Source organism: Talaromyces marneffei, chromosome 6, assembly GCF_009556855.1.
Source record: "Talaromyces marneffei chromosome 6, complete sequence".
Lineage (NCBI taxonomy): Eukaryota > Fungi > Ascomycota > Eurotiomycetes > Eurotiales > Trichocomaceae > Talaromyces > Talaromyces marneffei.
Window position 1 is genome coordinate 605251 of NC_072353.1, and position 14997 is coordinate 620247.

General features: G+C 46.8%; 7 protein-coding genes across 7 annotated transcripts; 5 read left to right on the forward strand and 2 right to left on the reverse strand.

Annotated features, from left to right (window-relative positions):
* Positions 1-602: 602 nt before the first annotated feature.
* On the forward strand, positions 603-2227 carry EYB26_007724 (uncharacterized protein; the record flags this gene model as incomplete). The annotated part of the gene is made up of 2 exons (XM_054266985.1): positions 603-2013; positions 2070-2227. The coding sequence occupies 2 exons, from the start codon at positions 603-605 to the stop codon at positions 2225-2227; spliced, it is 1569 nt and encodes a 522-aa protein (XP_054122960.1).
* Positions 2228-2413: 186 nt separating this feature from the next.
* EYB26_007725 (uncharacterized protein) lies at positions 2414-3754 on the reverse strand (the record flags this gene model as incomplete). Its single annotated transcript, XM_054266986.1, has 6 exons — positions 2414-2918; positions 2996-3078; positions 3141-3220; positions 3285-3322; positions 3386-3423; positions 3494-3754. 6 exons carry the CDS (start codon positions 3752-3754, stop codon positions 2414-2416), a joined length of 1005 nt encoding a protein of 334 aa, XP_054122961.1.
* Positions 3755-5811: 2057 nt separating this feature from the next.
* Positions 5812-7687, forward strand: EYB26_007726 (uncharacterized protein; the record flags this gene model as incomplete). The annotated part of the gene is made up of 5 exons (XM_054266987.1): positions 5812-5950; positions 6012-6411; positions 6476-6854; positions 6923-7115; positions 7182-7687. The coding sequence occupies 5 exons, from the start codon at positions 5812-5814 to the stop codon at positions 7685-7687; spliced, it is 1617 nt and encodes a 538-aa protein (XP_054122962.1).
* Positions 7688-8490: 803 nt separating this feature from the next.
* Positions 8491-10140, forward strand: EYB26_007727 (uncharacterized protein; the record flags this gene model as incomplete). The annotated part of the gene is made up of 2 exons (XM_054266988.1): positions 8491-8566; positions 8636-10140. The coding sequence occupies 2 exons, from the start codon at positions 8491-8493 to the stop codon at positions 10138-10140; spliced, it is 1581 nt and encodes a 526-aa protein (XP_054122963.1).
* Positions 10141-10640: 500 nt separating this feature from the next.
* EYB26_007728 (uncharacterized protein) lies at positions 10641-11435 on the forward strand (the record flags this gene model as incomplete). The annotated part of the gene is made up of 1 exon (XM_054266989.1): positions 10641-11435. The coding sequence occupies one exon, from the start codon at positions 10641-10643 to the stop codon at positions 11433-11435; it is 795 nt and encodes a 264-aa protein (XP_054122964.1).
* A 782-nt stretch (positions 11436-12217) lies between these two features.
* On the forward strand, positions 12218-13334 carry EYB26_007729 (uncharacterized protein; the record flags this gene model as incomplete). Its single annotated transcript, XM_054266990.1, has 5 exons — positions 12218-12292; positions 12357-12731; positions 12792-13061; positions 13124-13254; positions 13313-13334. 5 exons carry the CDS (start codon positions 12218-12220, stop codon positions 13332-13334), a joined length of 873 nt encoding a protein of 290 aa, XP_054122965.1.
* A 765-nt stretch (positions 13335-14099) lies between these two features.
* EYB26_007730 (uncharacterized protein) lies at positions 14100-14700 on the reverse strand (the record flags this gene model as incomplete). Its single annotated transcript, XM_054266991.1, has 2 exons — positions 14100-14478; positions 14555-14700. The coding sequence occupies 2 exons, from the start codon at positions 14698-14700 to the stop codon at positions 14100-14102; spliced, it is 525 nt and encodes a 174-aa protein (XP_054122966.1).
* Positions 14701-14997: the final 297 nt, after the last annotated feature.

Genomic DNA, 14997 nt, shown 5'->3' on the forward strand with positions numbered 1-14997 from the left:
TAATTACTACGCGGCTGGTTGTTTTATTTTTTGTTTTTATTTTGTCTTGTTTTTATTTTTTTTTGGTTTGTTTTTTTTTTGTGTTGTGAAATAGTGCAGTGGAGGGGTTTATGCCTGAACTCGATGAGAGGATCTGCCATTGTGCTAGGATTATGAACAGATACCAGGATATATGCTGCTGATAATCAACGCGACTGCGGCAGTACTGAACCCTGTCGTCGTCATTAGAGTGTGGCTTGCATGTCGATTTAAACTATCAATAGTTGAACGGCTCGAGATGGTGTGTCCATTTGGCATAATTAATGATCATAAAACTGTTTATCATTGATGTCTAGTTATTATACTTTGACTGTGGCTGTTAGATAACTTATGCATAACGATCAATACGCACGTAACATAAACGGGATTCGGAGTGTCACAACAGAATGGGCCCTCCCAGAGCCGTTGCAAGTGGGTGGGTTTACATACTACGTAGTCACATTCTTATTTATAGTCCCCCCCCTTTGCTCGTTTCCATCTCATTCTCTTTGTTCATCTGAGATATAACACAACTTATGTAGTACAAAAAATATAGAAAATCAAACGACATCGAGAAATACAACATGGCGATCCCACCCTGGCAACTCATCCTCGGCTTTATTGCGACCTCCATCACATACTCAATCCTCTCCTCCATCTACAACAACATCCAAAACCGCCGCAAAGCAGCCACACGAGGATGTCAACCTCCCAAAAAGAATCCCGCTGGATTCTTGGGTTTGGGATACGGCAACTTCAAAACAATCCTGCAATACTCGCGTCAGCATAAAGCATTAGACTTGATTAACAAGTTGATCCGAGAGAACGGAAATACATACGAAGATGTCGTTCTCGGCACCAAGGCCCTCGTGACCGCCGAGCCGGAAAATATTAAAGCCATGTTGGCGACGCAATTCAATGATTTCGGCCTTGGTATGAGACGCCAAATATTTGGTCCGTTTTTGGGCGATGGTATCTTCACGCTTGATGGGGCCGGGTGGTCGCATTCAAGGGCTATGTTGCGGCCGCAGTTTTCGAGGGAACAGGTTGCTGATGTGGGCATGTTGGGCTCTCATGTCGATCAGTTGATTTCCCAGTTGCCCGCTGATGGGACTCCATTCGATATTCAGGAGTATTTTTTCAAGATGACGCTAGATACTGCAACGGAATTTCTGTTTGGTGAATCGACGAACTGTTTGCTTGAGAAGTCCGAGAAGAAATCTTCGGCGTTGTCAACCATTGGTGGCGAGGAAGGATTTGCCAATGCGTTCAACAAATCGCAGGATTATGTAGTTGAGAGATCTCGAGCACAGAATTTGTACTGGCTTGTCACTTCCGCCGAGTCGCGTCGAAACTGTAAACTTGTGCATGATGTGGTTGATTACTATGTCGACGCAGCCTTGGCGCGATACAATCATACCGGTGGCGATCAGGAGAAGTTTATTGATAGCGCAAACCCGGATAGATATGTCTTTCTCGACGCTATGATTAGGGAAACCCGGGACCGACGAGCACTTCGAGACCAGATGCTTAATATTTTACTTGCTGGCCGCGATACAACGGCAAGTCTCCTGAGTTCTTCGTTTTACTATCTCGCTCGGCACCCTGCTGTATGGCAACGACTCCGCGAAGAGATTCTGTCGATATTCCCACCCAGCGAACCCGCAGACTCAATCACAATCGCTCGTCTGCGCGAAGTTCGATACTTAAAGCATTTCCTAAATGAAGTCCTTCGTCTTCTTCCGCCGGTCCCTGTCAATGGTCGATTCGCTACAGTTGATACCACGTTACCTGTGGGCGGTGGCCCAGACGGCAAGTCCCCCGTGTTTGTCCCCAAGGGATTAAAGGTCCAGTATCAGGTTACTGTTATGCATCGACGAAAGGATCTCTGGGGCCCGGATGCGGAGGAGTTTAGGCCAGAGCGATGGGAGGAAAATGGACGACATGGGTGGGAATACTTACCATTTAACGGTGGGCCGAGAATTTGCCTAGGCCGTGAGTCCCCCCTTCCTCTTAGATCGATATGAATCATAGGCTAATTTGGTGTTTAGAACAATACGCATTGACAGAAGCAAGCTACGTGCTTGTCCGGTTATTGCAGCGATTCGACCATGTCACTAATGCGCAGCCGGAAGTTCCGAGTCCTTGCATGAAGCTTGCGTTGACTGCATATCATGCGCGTGGGGTGAAGGTCGGTTTGTTTTGCTAATGAGTGAAAGTGAATTTCGAGTCAAGGATAGTTCTATTTCAAATATGTGTGTGTATATATATCGATTTATTAGGAGTTTATAATGATATCCTTTACTTTTACCAGCGTGAATCTATACGCTTCTACATACTGTATAACAATCTCATTCTCGAATGATTACATCTACCTACATAATCCCGTCATCACCTACTCAGTAGCCGCAGATCGATACGAAACAACCTTCCCAAACGTATCCGCCATGCCCCAAATCCCCCTCCTCAAACACTCCAACTGCACAATCTGCGAATGATCCACAAAGACATTAACATCCACCCCAAACTCTCTAATGTACCAATTATACACTTTCGGGTCTGCAGCTTCGAACATCACCCGTTCCATGGGTAACTCTTTCATTATCTTCGACACGACATCGGTGCGCCAGGATTTTACATTTTCGGTTATGCCCTCGGATTCAATCATAAGTCTTTCGACGCCTGCACTCAAAAACTTTTGGCCTAGGTTGATGAGTTTGCCTGGGTCGGAGGTGCCGATTGCTTCTAATTCGCCGGCGGAGGTGTCGCCACCGGCACCGAATTGGATTCCTAGTTCGGGTTTGGCGATCAATTTGTGGCTGTGGACTTTGTCGATTAGGCGCAGCCAGTCGTCCGCGGGGAAGGAGAGGAAGCCTGATGAGAGTTCGACTACGTCGAAGCTTTTTGTTTTTTATATTTATAGGTTAGTATGGTTAGAATGCTAGGTATAGGCATAGGTGGGGAGAAGGGGGCGGACCCTAAATCTTTGCATTTGAGAAGATATTTTTCAAAAACGGTCTCGGTGTCGGCGTGGGTGAGGAGGTGTTCTGCCCATCCACCCTGTTCTCGTTAGCACGCTCACTGCTGTATACCCGCTAACAAAGGGGAACGGGGAGGCATACAGTTGAGACATATACGCCATACTCATGTGCGAGGTCAATCAATTCTCGAAGTTGTTTTTCGGGGAATAGAGAGAACGACCCTTTTCATGCGAGGGGACATCGTTAGTTCTCACCTAATATCTGAAAGGTAGGGGGGTGACATACCTCCAGCAAATTTGAGACCATCTACATGCGCACCCATACTAGAATTCCACATTATTCAATTATTCAACACAAGCTCTCTCCCAAAGGGTTCAGGGACTCACGTCTCAAGTAAATCAGCGAAATACCGCTTACCCATGACCTATCCCCAAATATCACCGTCACCCATTAGCATTTCCCCTTCATATCAACCAGAGGAAACGGTGGAATACGCTATAATACGGCCCTCTAATCTCCGTGACTCCCTTCATCCGCGGCTTCTTGGGACGAGGATTCGAGCGCGCAAACCCGAAGCCATTCGCTTTGTCTCGCAGGAGAATTGTCGGATTCTGTTTCGTGTCTGGGGTTTGATTAAGAGGGCTTGTTGAGAACTGTCGTGCTGTTTTTGAGACGGATACTGGTCTGGCAGTCGATGATAGAGAAGGGATTCTTCCGCGTATCGTTGATGAACGAGGACGGATTGAAGAGAGCATATTGCTTGAGTGTAGTACGGTATCAGATAATCTTGAGCAATCAGTACACAGTGTATCGAGTATGTGATCCGGAATTTACATTGAAGATGAAATTTTCTAGTATATATTGTTATTGATACATTGATGGGTGTTTATCAGTTACACAACAAATACAATCTGATGCTGGATTGACGTCAATGTGATGAATGTTTACTATCTGTTGTCTACTATATCCAGGACAAAAGTCCGGCAGCTTCCATGCAATCATATCCAGAGATTTGAGATCCGCTAGGGTGGTCTTATATAAGTGACGGTGGATGACCTGTAGCTCATTTGCCTTCTTCGGTGCTTAATGTTTGGATGCTTGTTAGGGCACGATATAAATGACGTCATGGTCACGTGAATCCTGAAAAGCTACTTTCCTAATTAGGTAGGTTGTATATGAATCTGCTTCTCTTCGTCATCTTCTTCATAGCTCAGGATTCGGGAATAAAATATATTCATATAATAAAAGAATATCAGTTAATCGCTCACAAAACTTCCCAATAATGCAATCACCCAAGTATGAAACAAGTTCTTCACAGTTTGTAGTTTCCGCTGCCTGCCGGACGGTGTTATCATATCAACGGGATTTATGACAGCATTTGTATCAAATCGGGCCAAGAATCGATGGAATCTTCGCGCATCAAAGCAGTCATATGTACTACATGGTCTCTTAGTTTCAAGATTCTAGTTAATGACTTTGAACCGTGGTAGATTATAGTGACGCACGCCCTAAAAGCTAACCAAAGTCGAAGGGTTTAAAGGATTCAGAGATCGGAACGGGAACCCAGAAAAATAGGGAAAAGCTACATAAGGTTATGAGGTCAAGGAACCTCAGCAATATTGATCAGATAACCTCATAAAAAAGCTTCTTGGTACGTAGTTAACTAGTGTTAGTTACAGCCTGCTGACATTGCTTATAACCTGCTGGTGGTAATGAGATGAGTTGCAAGGTCTCTTCCGCTGGCTTCCGGATAACTAGCACGTAGTGCTACTACTGCGTGAACGAATCTGTCGGGGCGTCGTTTTCAACTTCTCTTGAACTCTTCGCCTTGTTTCCGTTCTTGTCGCGTTTCTTCCAGTTTTTACTCCCTTGTTTCTGTCGCCTGGAATTGGTGTTTCCATTTAACTCATGAATTTCGTGTCATCCGAATGCATCTCTATCGTAGCAAGAAGGATAAATGCATTAACGATCTCGCTTCGTCCATATTTGAATAATGAATCTAATGGGTGTAATGTAAAAAGTGAAGAGTTGTAGAAGATGAATACCGTAAATGGCGGGAGGTTGCCGTTTGTACTCCTAATCAGTCGCTCCTTCCCTCAGCCCCAAGTCAAGCCAATCAGGTGATCAATACCCAAAATGAATTCAGTCACTCCATTTGGATCTAATCAATTGAATAAGATTGTTGATCGACCAAGCCATTTGTCTCCTATTGTCTTGTCTACTGCCAATTGTGTCTTATAGAACCCCGGCGGCCATCCGATTCTGTCTCAAACGGTAGCACGAACAAGTCAATGCTACGTTGAATCCTGCGCGGCTTTATGTAGATCATACAGACGAGCGAGTACGACAAGATTGACCGCGAGCTCTTCGCTCAATCGACCAAGTCGACTCGCATTATCAGCAACCTTGTTTTGAATGCCGAGATATCGGACCTAAGGAAGACTTGACCTCTGTTCATCCTATCAGGAATTGCTGTTGGGTTGGGGTAAAAAGAAGCAAATATTTGTTCCTTGGAGCACTTGTGCTAAGCAAATGCCATACGTATAACTAGATTGAATAGGAACTTGTGGGAAGTAGTGCAGATAAACCGTTTGGGCTGCTTTACTTTTTCGGTTTTCTCCACTTACGCGTTGCGCTTGCGGCTTCTCGATTCCCGCCACAGGCCCATCTTGCGCGACCTTCCTCCACCTGCCTAACCTTTCCAGCAACGCACTTCCTCATCCACCGAACCTCTCGCATTTCATCTCCATATTATTACCACTCAATTGCGATAGAATTTGACTCCCACGCGTGCCCCCGACAACTGCGCATCATGTCTGAAGAGTCTCCAGCCCCTCCTGCTGTCGCCGCCGATGCTGGAGATTCGCGCGCCGCGGCAGCTGAATCCGAACCTGCCCAGAAGCAAGGCAATGGCAAACCATCCGAGACCGAGGAGAAGGAAAAGCCTACAGGTAATTATTGCACTAATGGAGGCAACGCAATTGCCGTGTAGCTAACCGATTTCATTTACAGAAACCGCTGAGCCGACGGAAGTAAACGGCAAGGGCGATAATGAGGCAGCTCTAACAGAAGCTCCAGCAGCCAACGGCGTTGCCACACCGAAACCGTCGAGTGCAAAGCGCAAGTCTGTAGGCGGACCGTCTTCAACAAAGAAGCTCAACAAGAAAAAGTCGTCGCAACGTATCACACATCTGGATGCTGCACCTGGAGAATACTACCTTGCGCGGCTGAAGAGCTTCCCCCCTTGGCCTGCGATCATTTGTGACGAGGAGATGCTTCCGCTAAGCCTGCTCAACACTCGGCCAGTAACCACCAAGCAAGCCGATGGTACATACAAGGAAGCATATGCTGATGGAGGAAGACGAGCATACGACCGAACATTCCCCATCATGTTTTTGGAGACGAACGAGTTGTAAGTGAATATCAACGAAAACTTGTTATTTGCGGTGTGATGGCTAACATGTCGATTTGTACAGTGCGTGGATCCCAAATACCGACCTCACCCCATTAGACCCAGAGCAATGCAAAGATGTTAGCGAGAAGGGAAAACAAAAACAATTGATCGCTGCATACAAGGTTGCTGCGGAAGGCCACGATCTTGAATACTTTAAAAATCTGCTCGCCGATCATCAACGGGCCATTCAACAGGAAGCTGAAGAACGCGAGGCTGCCGCAGCAGAGAAAGCAGCTTTGAAAGCTCAGAAGGAAGCCGCCAAGGAGGAAAAGAAGAAGAAGAGGACGAGCGTTGCAGCTGAGACTGAGGATGTGGAGATGGCTGATGCGGACGAGGGAGATAAGAAGGCCAAGACTAAGAAGCGCAAGAAGGACGCTGCCAGCGATGTTGAAGATGAAAAGGTGAGAAATAGCATCCATCACTTCCTATTGTTATTTATTAGACCGTGACTAAGACTTGATATTTACAGCCCACCAAAACTCCGAAGACAACAACGAAGCTCAAACTTAGCACACCTAAAGACCCGAATGCCGCCCAGAAGCCAAAGTCGACCAAGGCCAAGAAAGCTGCAGAGAAGCCTAGCGAGGAGGTTGTAGTTCCTCCCAAAGAGAAAACCCCACAAATTGACCCCCAGGAAGCAAAAGCCAATAAACAGAAGCGAGGTATGTTTGCCAGCCGATATTGAACCCATAGCTACCGTTCGGTTTGTTAACATGCAATCTAAATAGTTCTCTTCCTTCGTCACAAGTTGCAGAAGGGTTTCTTGCAACGTGACCAAGCGCCGAAAGAAGAAGAGATGGAGCAAATGACAAAACACTTGTCTGAGCTGGAGGCATTTGGTGAGATCGAGGTGTCTATCATCCGTGAAACGAAGATCAACAAAGTTTTGCGAGCTATTATCAAGTTGCCTTCGATTCCAAAGGAGGAGCAGTACCGCTTCAGAGCGCGGTCCATCGATATCTTGCAAGGATGGAAAACTCTTCTTGATTCGGATATCCCCACCCCTGCTGCTCCTGCTGATAAGGAGGCCAAGCCTGAGTCGAATGGCGTGAAAGAAGAAGCTACTGCAGCTAATGAGCCGAAAGTTGACGAGCCTGAACCAAGCGAAGCGGGTGGGGAAGAAGCTGGTGACCAAACAATGGCTGACGCTGCGCCTGAAGAACCTAAAAAAGAGACCGCAACAGAGGAGGCAGCTGGTGATGCCTCGAAGGTCGCGGAAGAGACTTCCGCCTGATTTATCTTTCTGTAATGTCGGTTTCTTTCCTGGTGGTACCCGTTTTCATCATTTCATTGTCAATGGTTCTTGCAATTACGACTTGGTGTTCGCTTTGATTTCTTGTTGCACTGTGTTGTCTGAGGGTGAGATTCTCAAATTGTGCTCAATCCATTTCTGGTTTCCCCGAGTATTTCCTGGGTCGGTACCCAGAAAAGCCTTTCAAGTCTCCTTTTTCTTAGGTTGGTTTGTGTATTAAAATCTACGTTGTGCTTTTACTGTGGTTTCAACACCTTCAACCCTCATCTTTCGAGATGAGGTTCATCGCTCATTTCATACCTCCAGTTGAGCCTACATCAAGTTTGACGATCATGTGAGATATCGACTTGAATCGCCTTCCTAGCGGATAATAATAGCGTGAATGGCCGTGCTCTGCTTCTTCTCGTTAGAGGTGATGATATTGTCTTTGTTCTTCCTATTTAGTTGACCCTGTGAATTTAGCCAGAAACAAATGAGGGAAGTAATGACTGGCAAAATAAAGATTATTCATTTATTAATGTTGTAGTCGCATTAAAGGTTCAAACACTGGGTAGAAGCAATATTGGTCTGATCTCCTCGTTTCAAATACCGTAATACCAGTACCGTATTGTGAGTTAAAGGCGGCCTTTGGTCCGCCCGCATTTCAAGCTCCAAAAAAGTTGAATAGAACCTCAAGAGCTCGGAACGATACAGTCTTTTTCTTTCCCGCAGCGCTTTTCAGAGTTGCTATATTCTAATATCCTCGCTATTGCACGTATACCAGAGTTTCAATCAATATAGCCAAGATGATGCACCCATCGAGGCAGGCGTACGTGGAGGAAGCGGAGGACACTGACATGGGCATCAGTCTCGCGGATCTCCGTAAGTTTTCTTGTGCTCTCCTTCGAGTCAATTCTCCCGGTGTTAGATATACATGCTAACAATATTAAGCCACCGACCGCGATTATGACCTCCCCGCCGCCGGCGCTGGCGTCGCACCCGAGCGAGCGTCAGCTCTACTCTCCCAATTCGAACGCAAACGCCGCGCAGCCGCCATCATAGTGCCTACAGACGATAATCGAGTACGCCTACGCCTACGCGAACTTGGAGAACCAATCACCCTCTTCGGCGAAGGGCCGGCTGATCGTCGAGACCGATTACGAGAGATACTCACAACGCTACAAGAACAACAACTGGCCGGCAGCGAAGATGTTGAGATGCGCGAGGGGACTCTTACGGAGACCGATGTTGCGGAGGAAGAAGAAGGGGAACAGCAGGAAGAATTTTATACGGAGGGTTCGCAAGAATTATTAGATGCAAGGAAGAAGATTGCTTTATATTCTTTGCCCAGGGCAAAGGCGCGTGTGGCGTGGCAGTTGGAGCAGTCTAAGATACCCCTTCGAACGCAGGTTAAGTTTCGCAAATCTGTGAAGGAGAAGTTGCAAGGGTTTGATCTATATGGGTCTCAGATCGCGGCCGATAGACCCGTTAGTATTACGCGATTTGCGCCGGATGGTGAGACGATTGCGACGGGGAATTGGGCGGGAGGAATTAAATTACTCAGCGTTCCCAACTTGGAGGAGAAATTCAGTGTCAAGGGACATAGTGATCGAGTCACTGGACTATCGTGGTTTCCGGGTGCGACATTATCGACGTCAAATGTATCAGAGTCTTCGCTGAATTTGGCGTCCGGAGGAGGAGAGGGAAATATTAATTTGTGGTCGTTGGATAAGAAGGAGCCACTGGCGACGTTGTCAGGACATACGGAACGTATTTGTCGAGTGGAGTTTCATCCGTCGGGGAAGTATTTGGCTTCTGCGTCGTATGATACGACGTGGAGGTTATGGGATGTTGAGACGACGACGGAGCTATTGTTGCAGGAGGGTCATTCTAAGGAAGTCTATGCTGTTTCTTTCAATTCGGATGGGTCACTGCTGGCCAGTGGAGGCTTGGACAGTTACGGAAGAATATGGGACTTGCGAACTGGCCGAACGGTCATGGTGTTGCAAGGCCATATTCGAGAAATCTATGGCGTAGACTGGGGTGTTGATGGCTATCGTGTTCTCACAGGTTCAGGAGACGGATGGGTGAAATGCTGGGACTTACGCAAAGTCGACTGCACCGCTAGCATCGGAGCACACAAGAGTGTCGTCTCGGATGTTCGGTGGTATAAAGGCGGCGATTCAGCGCAGTCGTATCTACCAACTACGACGGCGCAAAACGGAGGTGGGGATGCCATGGAAACGGATGCGGCACAGCCGCGAATGGGGGGCACATTTTTTGTCAGCTCTGGATTTGATCGAAATGTCAACGTGTTTAGCGCCGATGACTGGTCGTTGGTGAAGTCGTTGAGCGGTCATTCGGATAAAGTGCTGAGTGTGGATATCAGTCCTGATGCGAAATGGATTGCGAGCTCGAGTCATGATCGTACAGTCAAACTTTGGGGTATTGAATAGATGATGGAGTCAATCTCCTATTTCAATCTTGCAACTCCGTTACACACTCAATGGACACCAACTGGGAACGACACTTGCGAAATACCAAAATAAAATCGCTATTCTCGCTCACGGATTGACGCCTCGACCACATCGCACAGCTGACAAGATGTGGGTGTTTCTAATAACACTAAAGACTCCGCCTGAGCAGCCACGGGCTCATTATAGAGCACCATTCAACAACTGAGTCGAGCACTACAGTTCATCACCTCCCACCACCTTGATATGTCTTTAGTGAGAATCCCAAAATGGTAAAGCGGAAAGAAGCACGACGGACCAATCGGCGTCCCGCGTTGTGACGTGGCGCTAGTAAGCTTAGGCCGAACGCTCGGATTAATCTTGATATGTAATCACAATCACACTTTGAATCTTTAAATCCGAGAGTCTTTCAACTCTAAATCCCGCAGTTAACAACTTCTGCTGCTCTTAATAACCTGTGAATAATCTTATTATCAATCAACATGCGAGGCGCTACTGCGCTGCGGCCTCAAAGGCTGTTATCGTCGGTGCGCGTCGGGTACTCACCATCTCGACCGGCCTGTCTTCTATGTCAGCACAAACAGTTCACATCCAGGACGCCCAGCGTACCCTCTCTACAACGTGGTCTAGCATCATCCCCAAGTCGTCCCTATCCAGGCCAAACCACCTCGGAGAAACAAAGCTCCAACAACCTGCCCACTCCGGATGTGACGAACCACTACACGATATTTCCAACCACGCTCCCACAGGGACCCCCTCCCAATTCGCCGTTTATACTCGATGTGGCAGCCCTCCGGCGTGAATTCCTTCAACTCCAAGGCGCTGTGCACCCAGACAAATACCCTCAGGGCCCCGAAAAGCAACGCGCCGAAGCCCTCTCGTCGCGCATCAACGATGCATATCGCACACTGAGCGACCCGCTCAGTCGAGCGCAATACCTCCTCGCCGAGCTCCACGGCATCGATATTTTGGCAGAGGATGGCGCCTCGAAATACGCGCTCGATCATGAGACACTGATGGAAATAATGGACGTCCAAGAGACCGTTGAAGAATTATCGTCTGCACCCGTCGCGGAGGCAGAAGCTACTATCAACCGACTCCGCGCAGAGAATGCGGGTCGGATCGAGGATTCGGTGGCGAAGTTGCAGAAGGCGTTTGCCGAGGGAGATATTGAGACTGCGCAGATGGAGACGGTACGGTTGAGGTTTTGGTATAGTCTCAGAGATGGGCTGAGGGAGTGGGAGCCGGGCCATGCGGAGATTCGGATTGTGCATTGATTTGTATCACTATACCTACGATAGATTTTGTATTATAGTATTTAACTTCGGGTCATGCCACGCTTGACTTGTACATTCTTATGACTTGCTACGTACATTTCTCGTTGAAACTCGCAAAACCTATACTGTGTTGTACCTTCTTATTGCGGTACTTTGATTTCTCGTTGTATTGCTTAGAAATCATGTAAAAGTCTCTAAGTAACTTATTAAGTTAACTAAACCGGCCACTAGGTAAGCGGAACATGCAAGAATCAGGTCTAGTGCTTACAAAAGTACCAGTGATCAGTGATCAGTGATCATAAACGATTATCCATTAACCCCACTACTCCTCCCTTCTACCAAGTTTCTAACCTTGGTGAAGCATTAAAGACGACGGAGTTAGGGGTTATCTTACTGCCATCTTGGGACACTGGCCAGTTGACAGACGTACTACAGTGCTAGGGTTATTGTTACGAAATGACGCCCTTTTGAAGCTTATAATTATGTGATATGTCATCTTTAAATACCGAGGCTATTAAGTCCGCTCTTATTGCCGATGCCACTTACCTAGTGCTTAACTATCAATTCGTGCTTACGGCGTAATCATGCGAATCTTATCGAATGTTTGGAGAACGAAGAACTTGTCAACTTATATAAAGGATTGATGTCTCTCGATCTTCTAGACTGAATAATCATACATTACAGAGGTGGATAGAGAAAGAGGGGTACCAATCCATCTAGGTGACTTACCGTATTCACAACATCCTCGTCATATCAATAATTCGGCAGATATTCGGGTTACAATGGCTCGCCAATTCACCCTTTCTTCTGGTTTTAAACTGAACTCGGGATACGAGATTCCCCTATTAGGCTTTGGAGTACGGAACTCAACCCTACCCAAAACTGAGAGTCATTGCTGATAATGAGGTGATACAATAATAGGTCTTCAGAACCCCGCCAAGCGACACAAGCATCGCGGTCCAGGAAGCCCTCAAAGCCGGCTACCGCCACATCGACAGCGCAGCCTTCTACCAGAATGAGGCAGCCTGCGCAGACGGCATCATCAAATCAGGCATTCCACGTGAAGAAGTCTTTTTCACTACCAAAGTACCACCGCAAGCGATCTCATATGAGGGCGCAAAGGAATCTGTGAAAAGAAGTTTAGGAAAGGCTGGCCAGTTGAAGTATATCGATTTGGTGCTTTTGCATGCCCCCTTTGGTGGTAAGGAAGGTCGATTGGGAGCTTGGAAGGCGCTTGTGGAAGCCGTTGAGGCCGGGACGGTCAGGAGTATTGGTGTTTCGAATTATGGTGTTCAGGTACGTCATTCACAACCAACCCAGATATTTTGGGGGGGGAGATACTGATTCTTGAGGAAGCATCTCGACGAGCTAGAGAAATACATCAAAGAAACAGACGCAAAGCTCGGCAAGGGTAAAGGTGGAGTCCTCAGCGTCAACCAAATCGAGCTTCATCCCTGGCTCCAGCGCAAAGATATAATCGACTGGTGCCAGAAACGAGGTGTTTTGGTCCAGGCATGGGCACCATTAGCGCAGGCGAATCGTTGGAATGATCCGTCATTGAAGGATATTGTTAAACGGACTGGGAAGACGGAAGCTCAGATTTTGTTGAGATGGAGTTTACAGAAGGTATGCATGCATCTACTTTATGGTTTTTTGCGAATGGCTGATGCTAAATCCTTGGGTAACAGGGATTCAATCCTCTTCCTAAATCTGTGACTCCCTCCCGTATCGTGGAGAATACCAAGATTTTCGATTTTGAGTTGTCCGATTCCGAGTTGGCGGTAATGGAGACGGATGAGTATGATTATCATGGCTGGGAGTAAGTTTCTCTCTTATTAGCTCATTGCATGCTTGAATTTTGCTGACTGTTTGTGTAGTCCTACAACATCCAGCTTGTAATGTCTGGACCGATGACGGCCGCGGAAGTACAGTGAATGCGTTTATAAACCTCATTTTTTTATTCTTGATACATGCACGAGTTACCTCGTGTGTCCAGATCAGACTATAGCTACTCTAATATAATTCAATGACAACAGAGCTTCAATGATCATTCGTATTCACAAAACTCTATAACCCAGTTCATTATTCTTAGGCTTAAAGTACGATTGCCGTAACAAATCTTAACATTGACAGAGAAGAACCGGCCGATCGAGGTTCACTTGAAATTATTTGATATACACTCCAAAAAGCATGCATCACCAACACTTTTTGCTGCCAACCGATAAGCATCTTGGTAGTCAATTGACTGAATGAGGTCAAGTGCATCTGGCTTACAAGATGATCGTCTCTGAGCCATTCTAGAAAAGACACTTAGGTAACTACAATGTTAGCCCTAACAGAGGGTCTGTTGGCGATCAACGGTCTTGGCATCTTCTACTTCCTAATCCGGTAATGAGCGTACAGTCTGCGTCCATCGGTCCCACGCCTCAACCGCGATTTCAAATATCATTCAATTCTGACCAAGTCAAACAGATAACAAGGATAATTAGAGAAGCGACGCTTCGCCAAACTCATTGTATGCAAAACCTGTTGTGACATCGCATATGGTATGTAAGCTTATGGAATTGGGCTGACGATAAGATTCAGTCTGATGAATAAATTATCCGTAATTCATCTCTCATTTCGTATTTTTTTTCCATACCCAAAAACTTCTCACATCGGCATCTACCTAACTAGCCTCTCCCTCGTCTCCATAAGCACTTTCCCCAACAAATTCAGCCCCCATTCCCTCCTATTTGCACCTGCATGCCTCGCCCCAAACCCAATCCCCCATATCCTATCCCTCGGGCTCGCCTCAACCAGCTCCCGAGCCCCCGTCTCCAGCAATTTTTCCTTAAGCTCCTCGTTCTGCGAGAACTTCAGGTAATTGCCCTCCAACACAATCTCATATCGATTTTGCTGCCACGCCTCTTCTGAGAAATTGGGGATCTGTCGACCCAGATCTCGGATTACGGAGGGACGCAATTTCCAGCCTGTTTGGATTTGGAGAGTTATGGGGTCTTCGGGACCGGCGAAGAGTAGGGCTTTGCGGTGCATCATATATCTGAGGGGGGCAAATGGTCAGAATATCATTCGTCTAGAGTAAAGGGAGAGAGACAGGGAGGGGTGAAGAGTAGTACTGCTCTGCGCTCGCATAAGTGTATTCCTCGTCGTCGGTTTTCCATGAGAATGAGGAGGGCCACCATTGACCCAGGAAGCCATAGTCGCCTTCTGGTTTCCAGAAGTAGACTGGATTGTCTGTGTCAATTGATGTCGGTAAGGTCATCTCGAAGGCCAGGTTGCTTTTCTTCCAGAATGTTTGATTTGGCTCTCTACCTTCTGATGGTTATAAAATAACACAGTTGGTCTCGTTTGATATGTTTAATCAACATTAAAAAAAACCTACTATTATGATACCCTATTTATTCTCAGTTATCTTCAAATAAACTCAAAGAAGCCCATGTGTGAGTCATGAAAAGCATCATCCACGGATAGGCACCAATTGATGCTAAGCCACGCGGACTCTTACCCCAATACTGACCCCGACCATTTACCAAGGCCAATGAATTATTTCGTGAGCAAT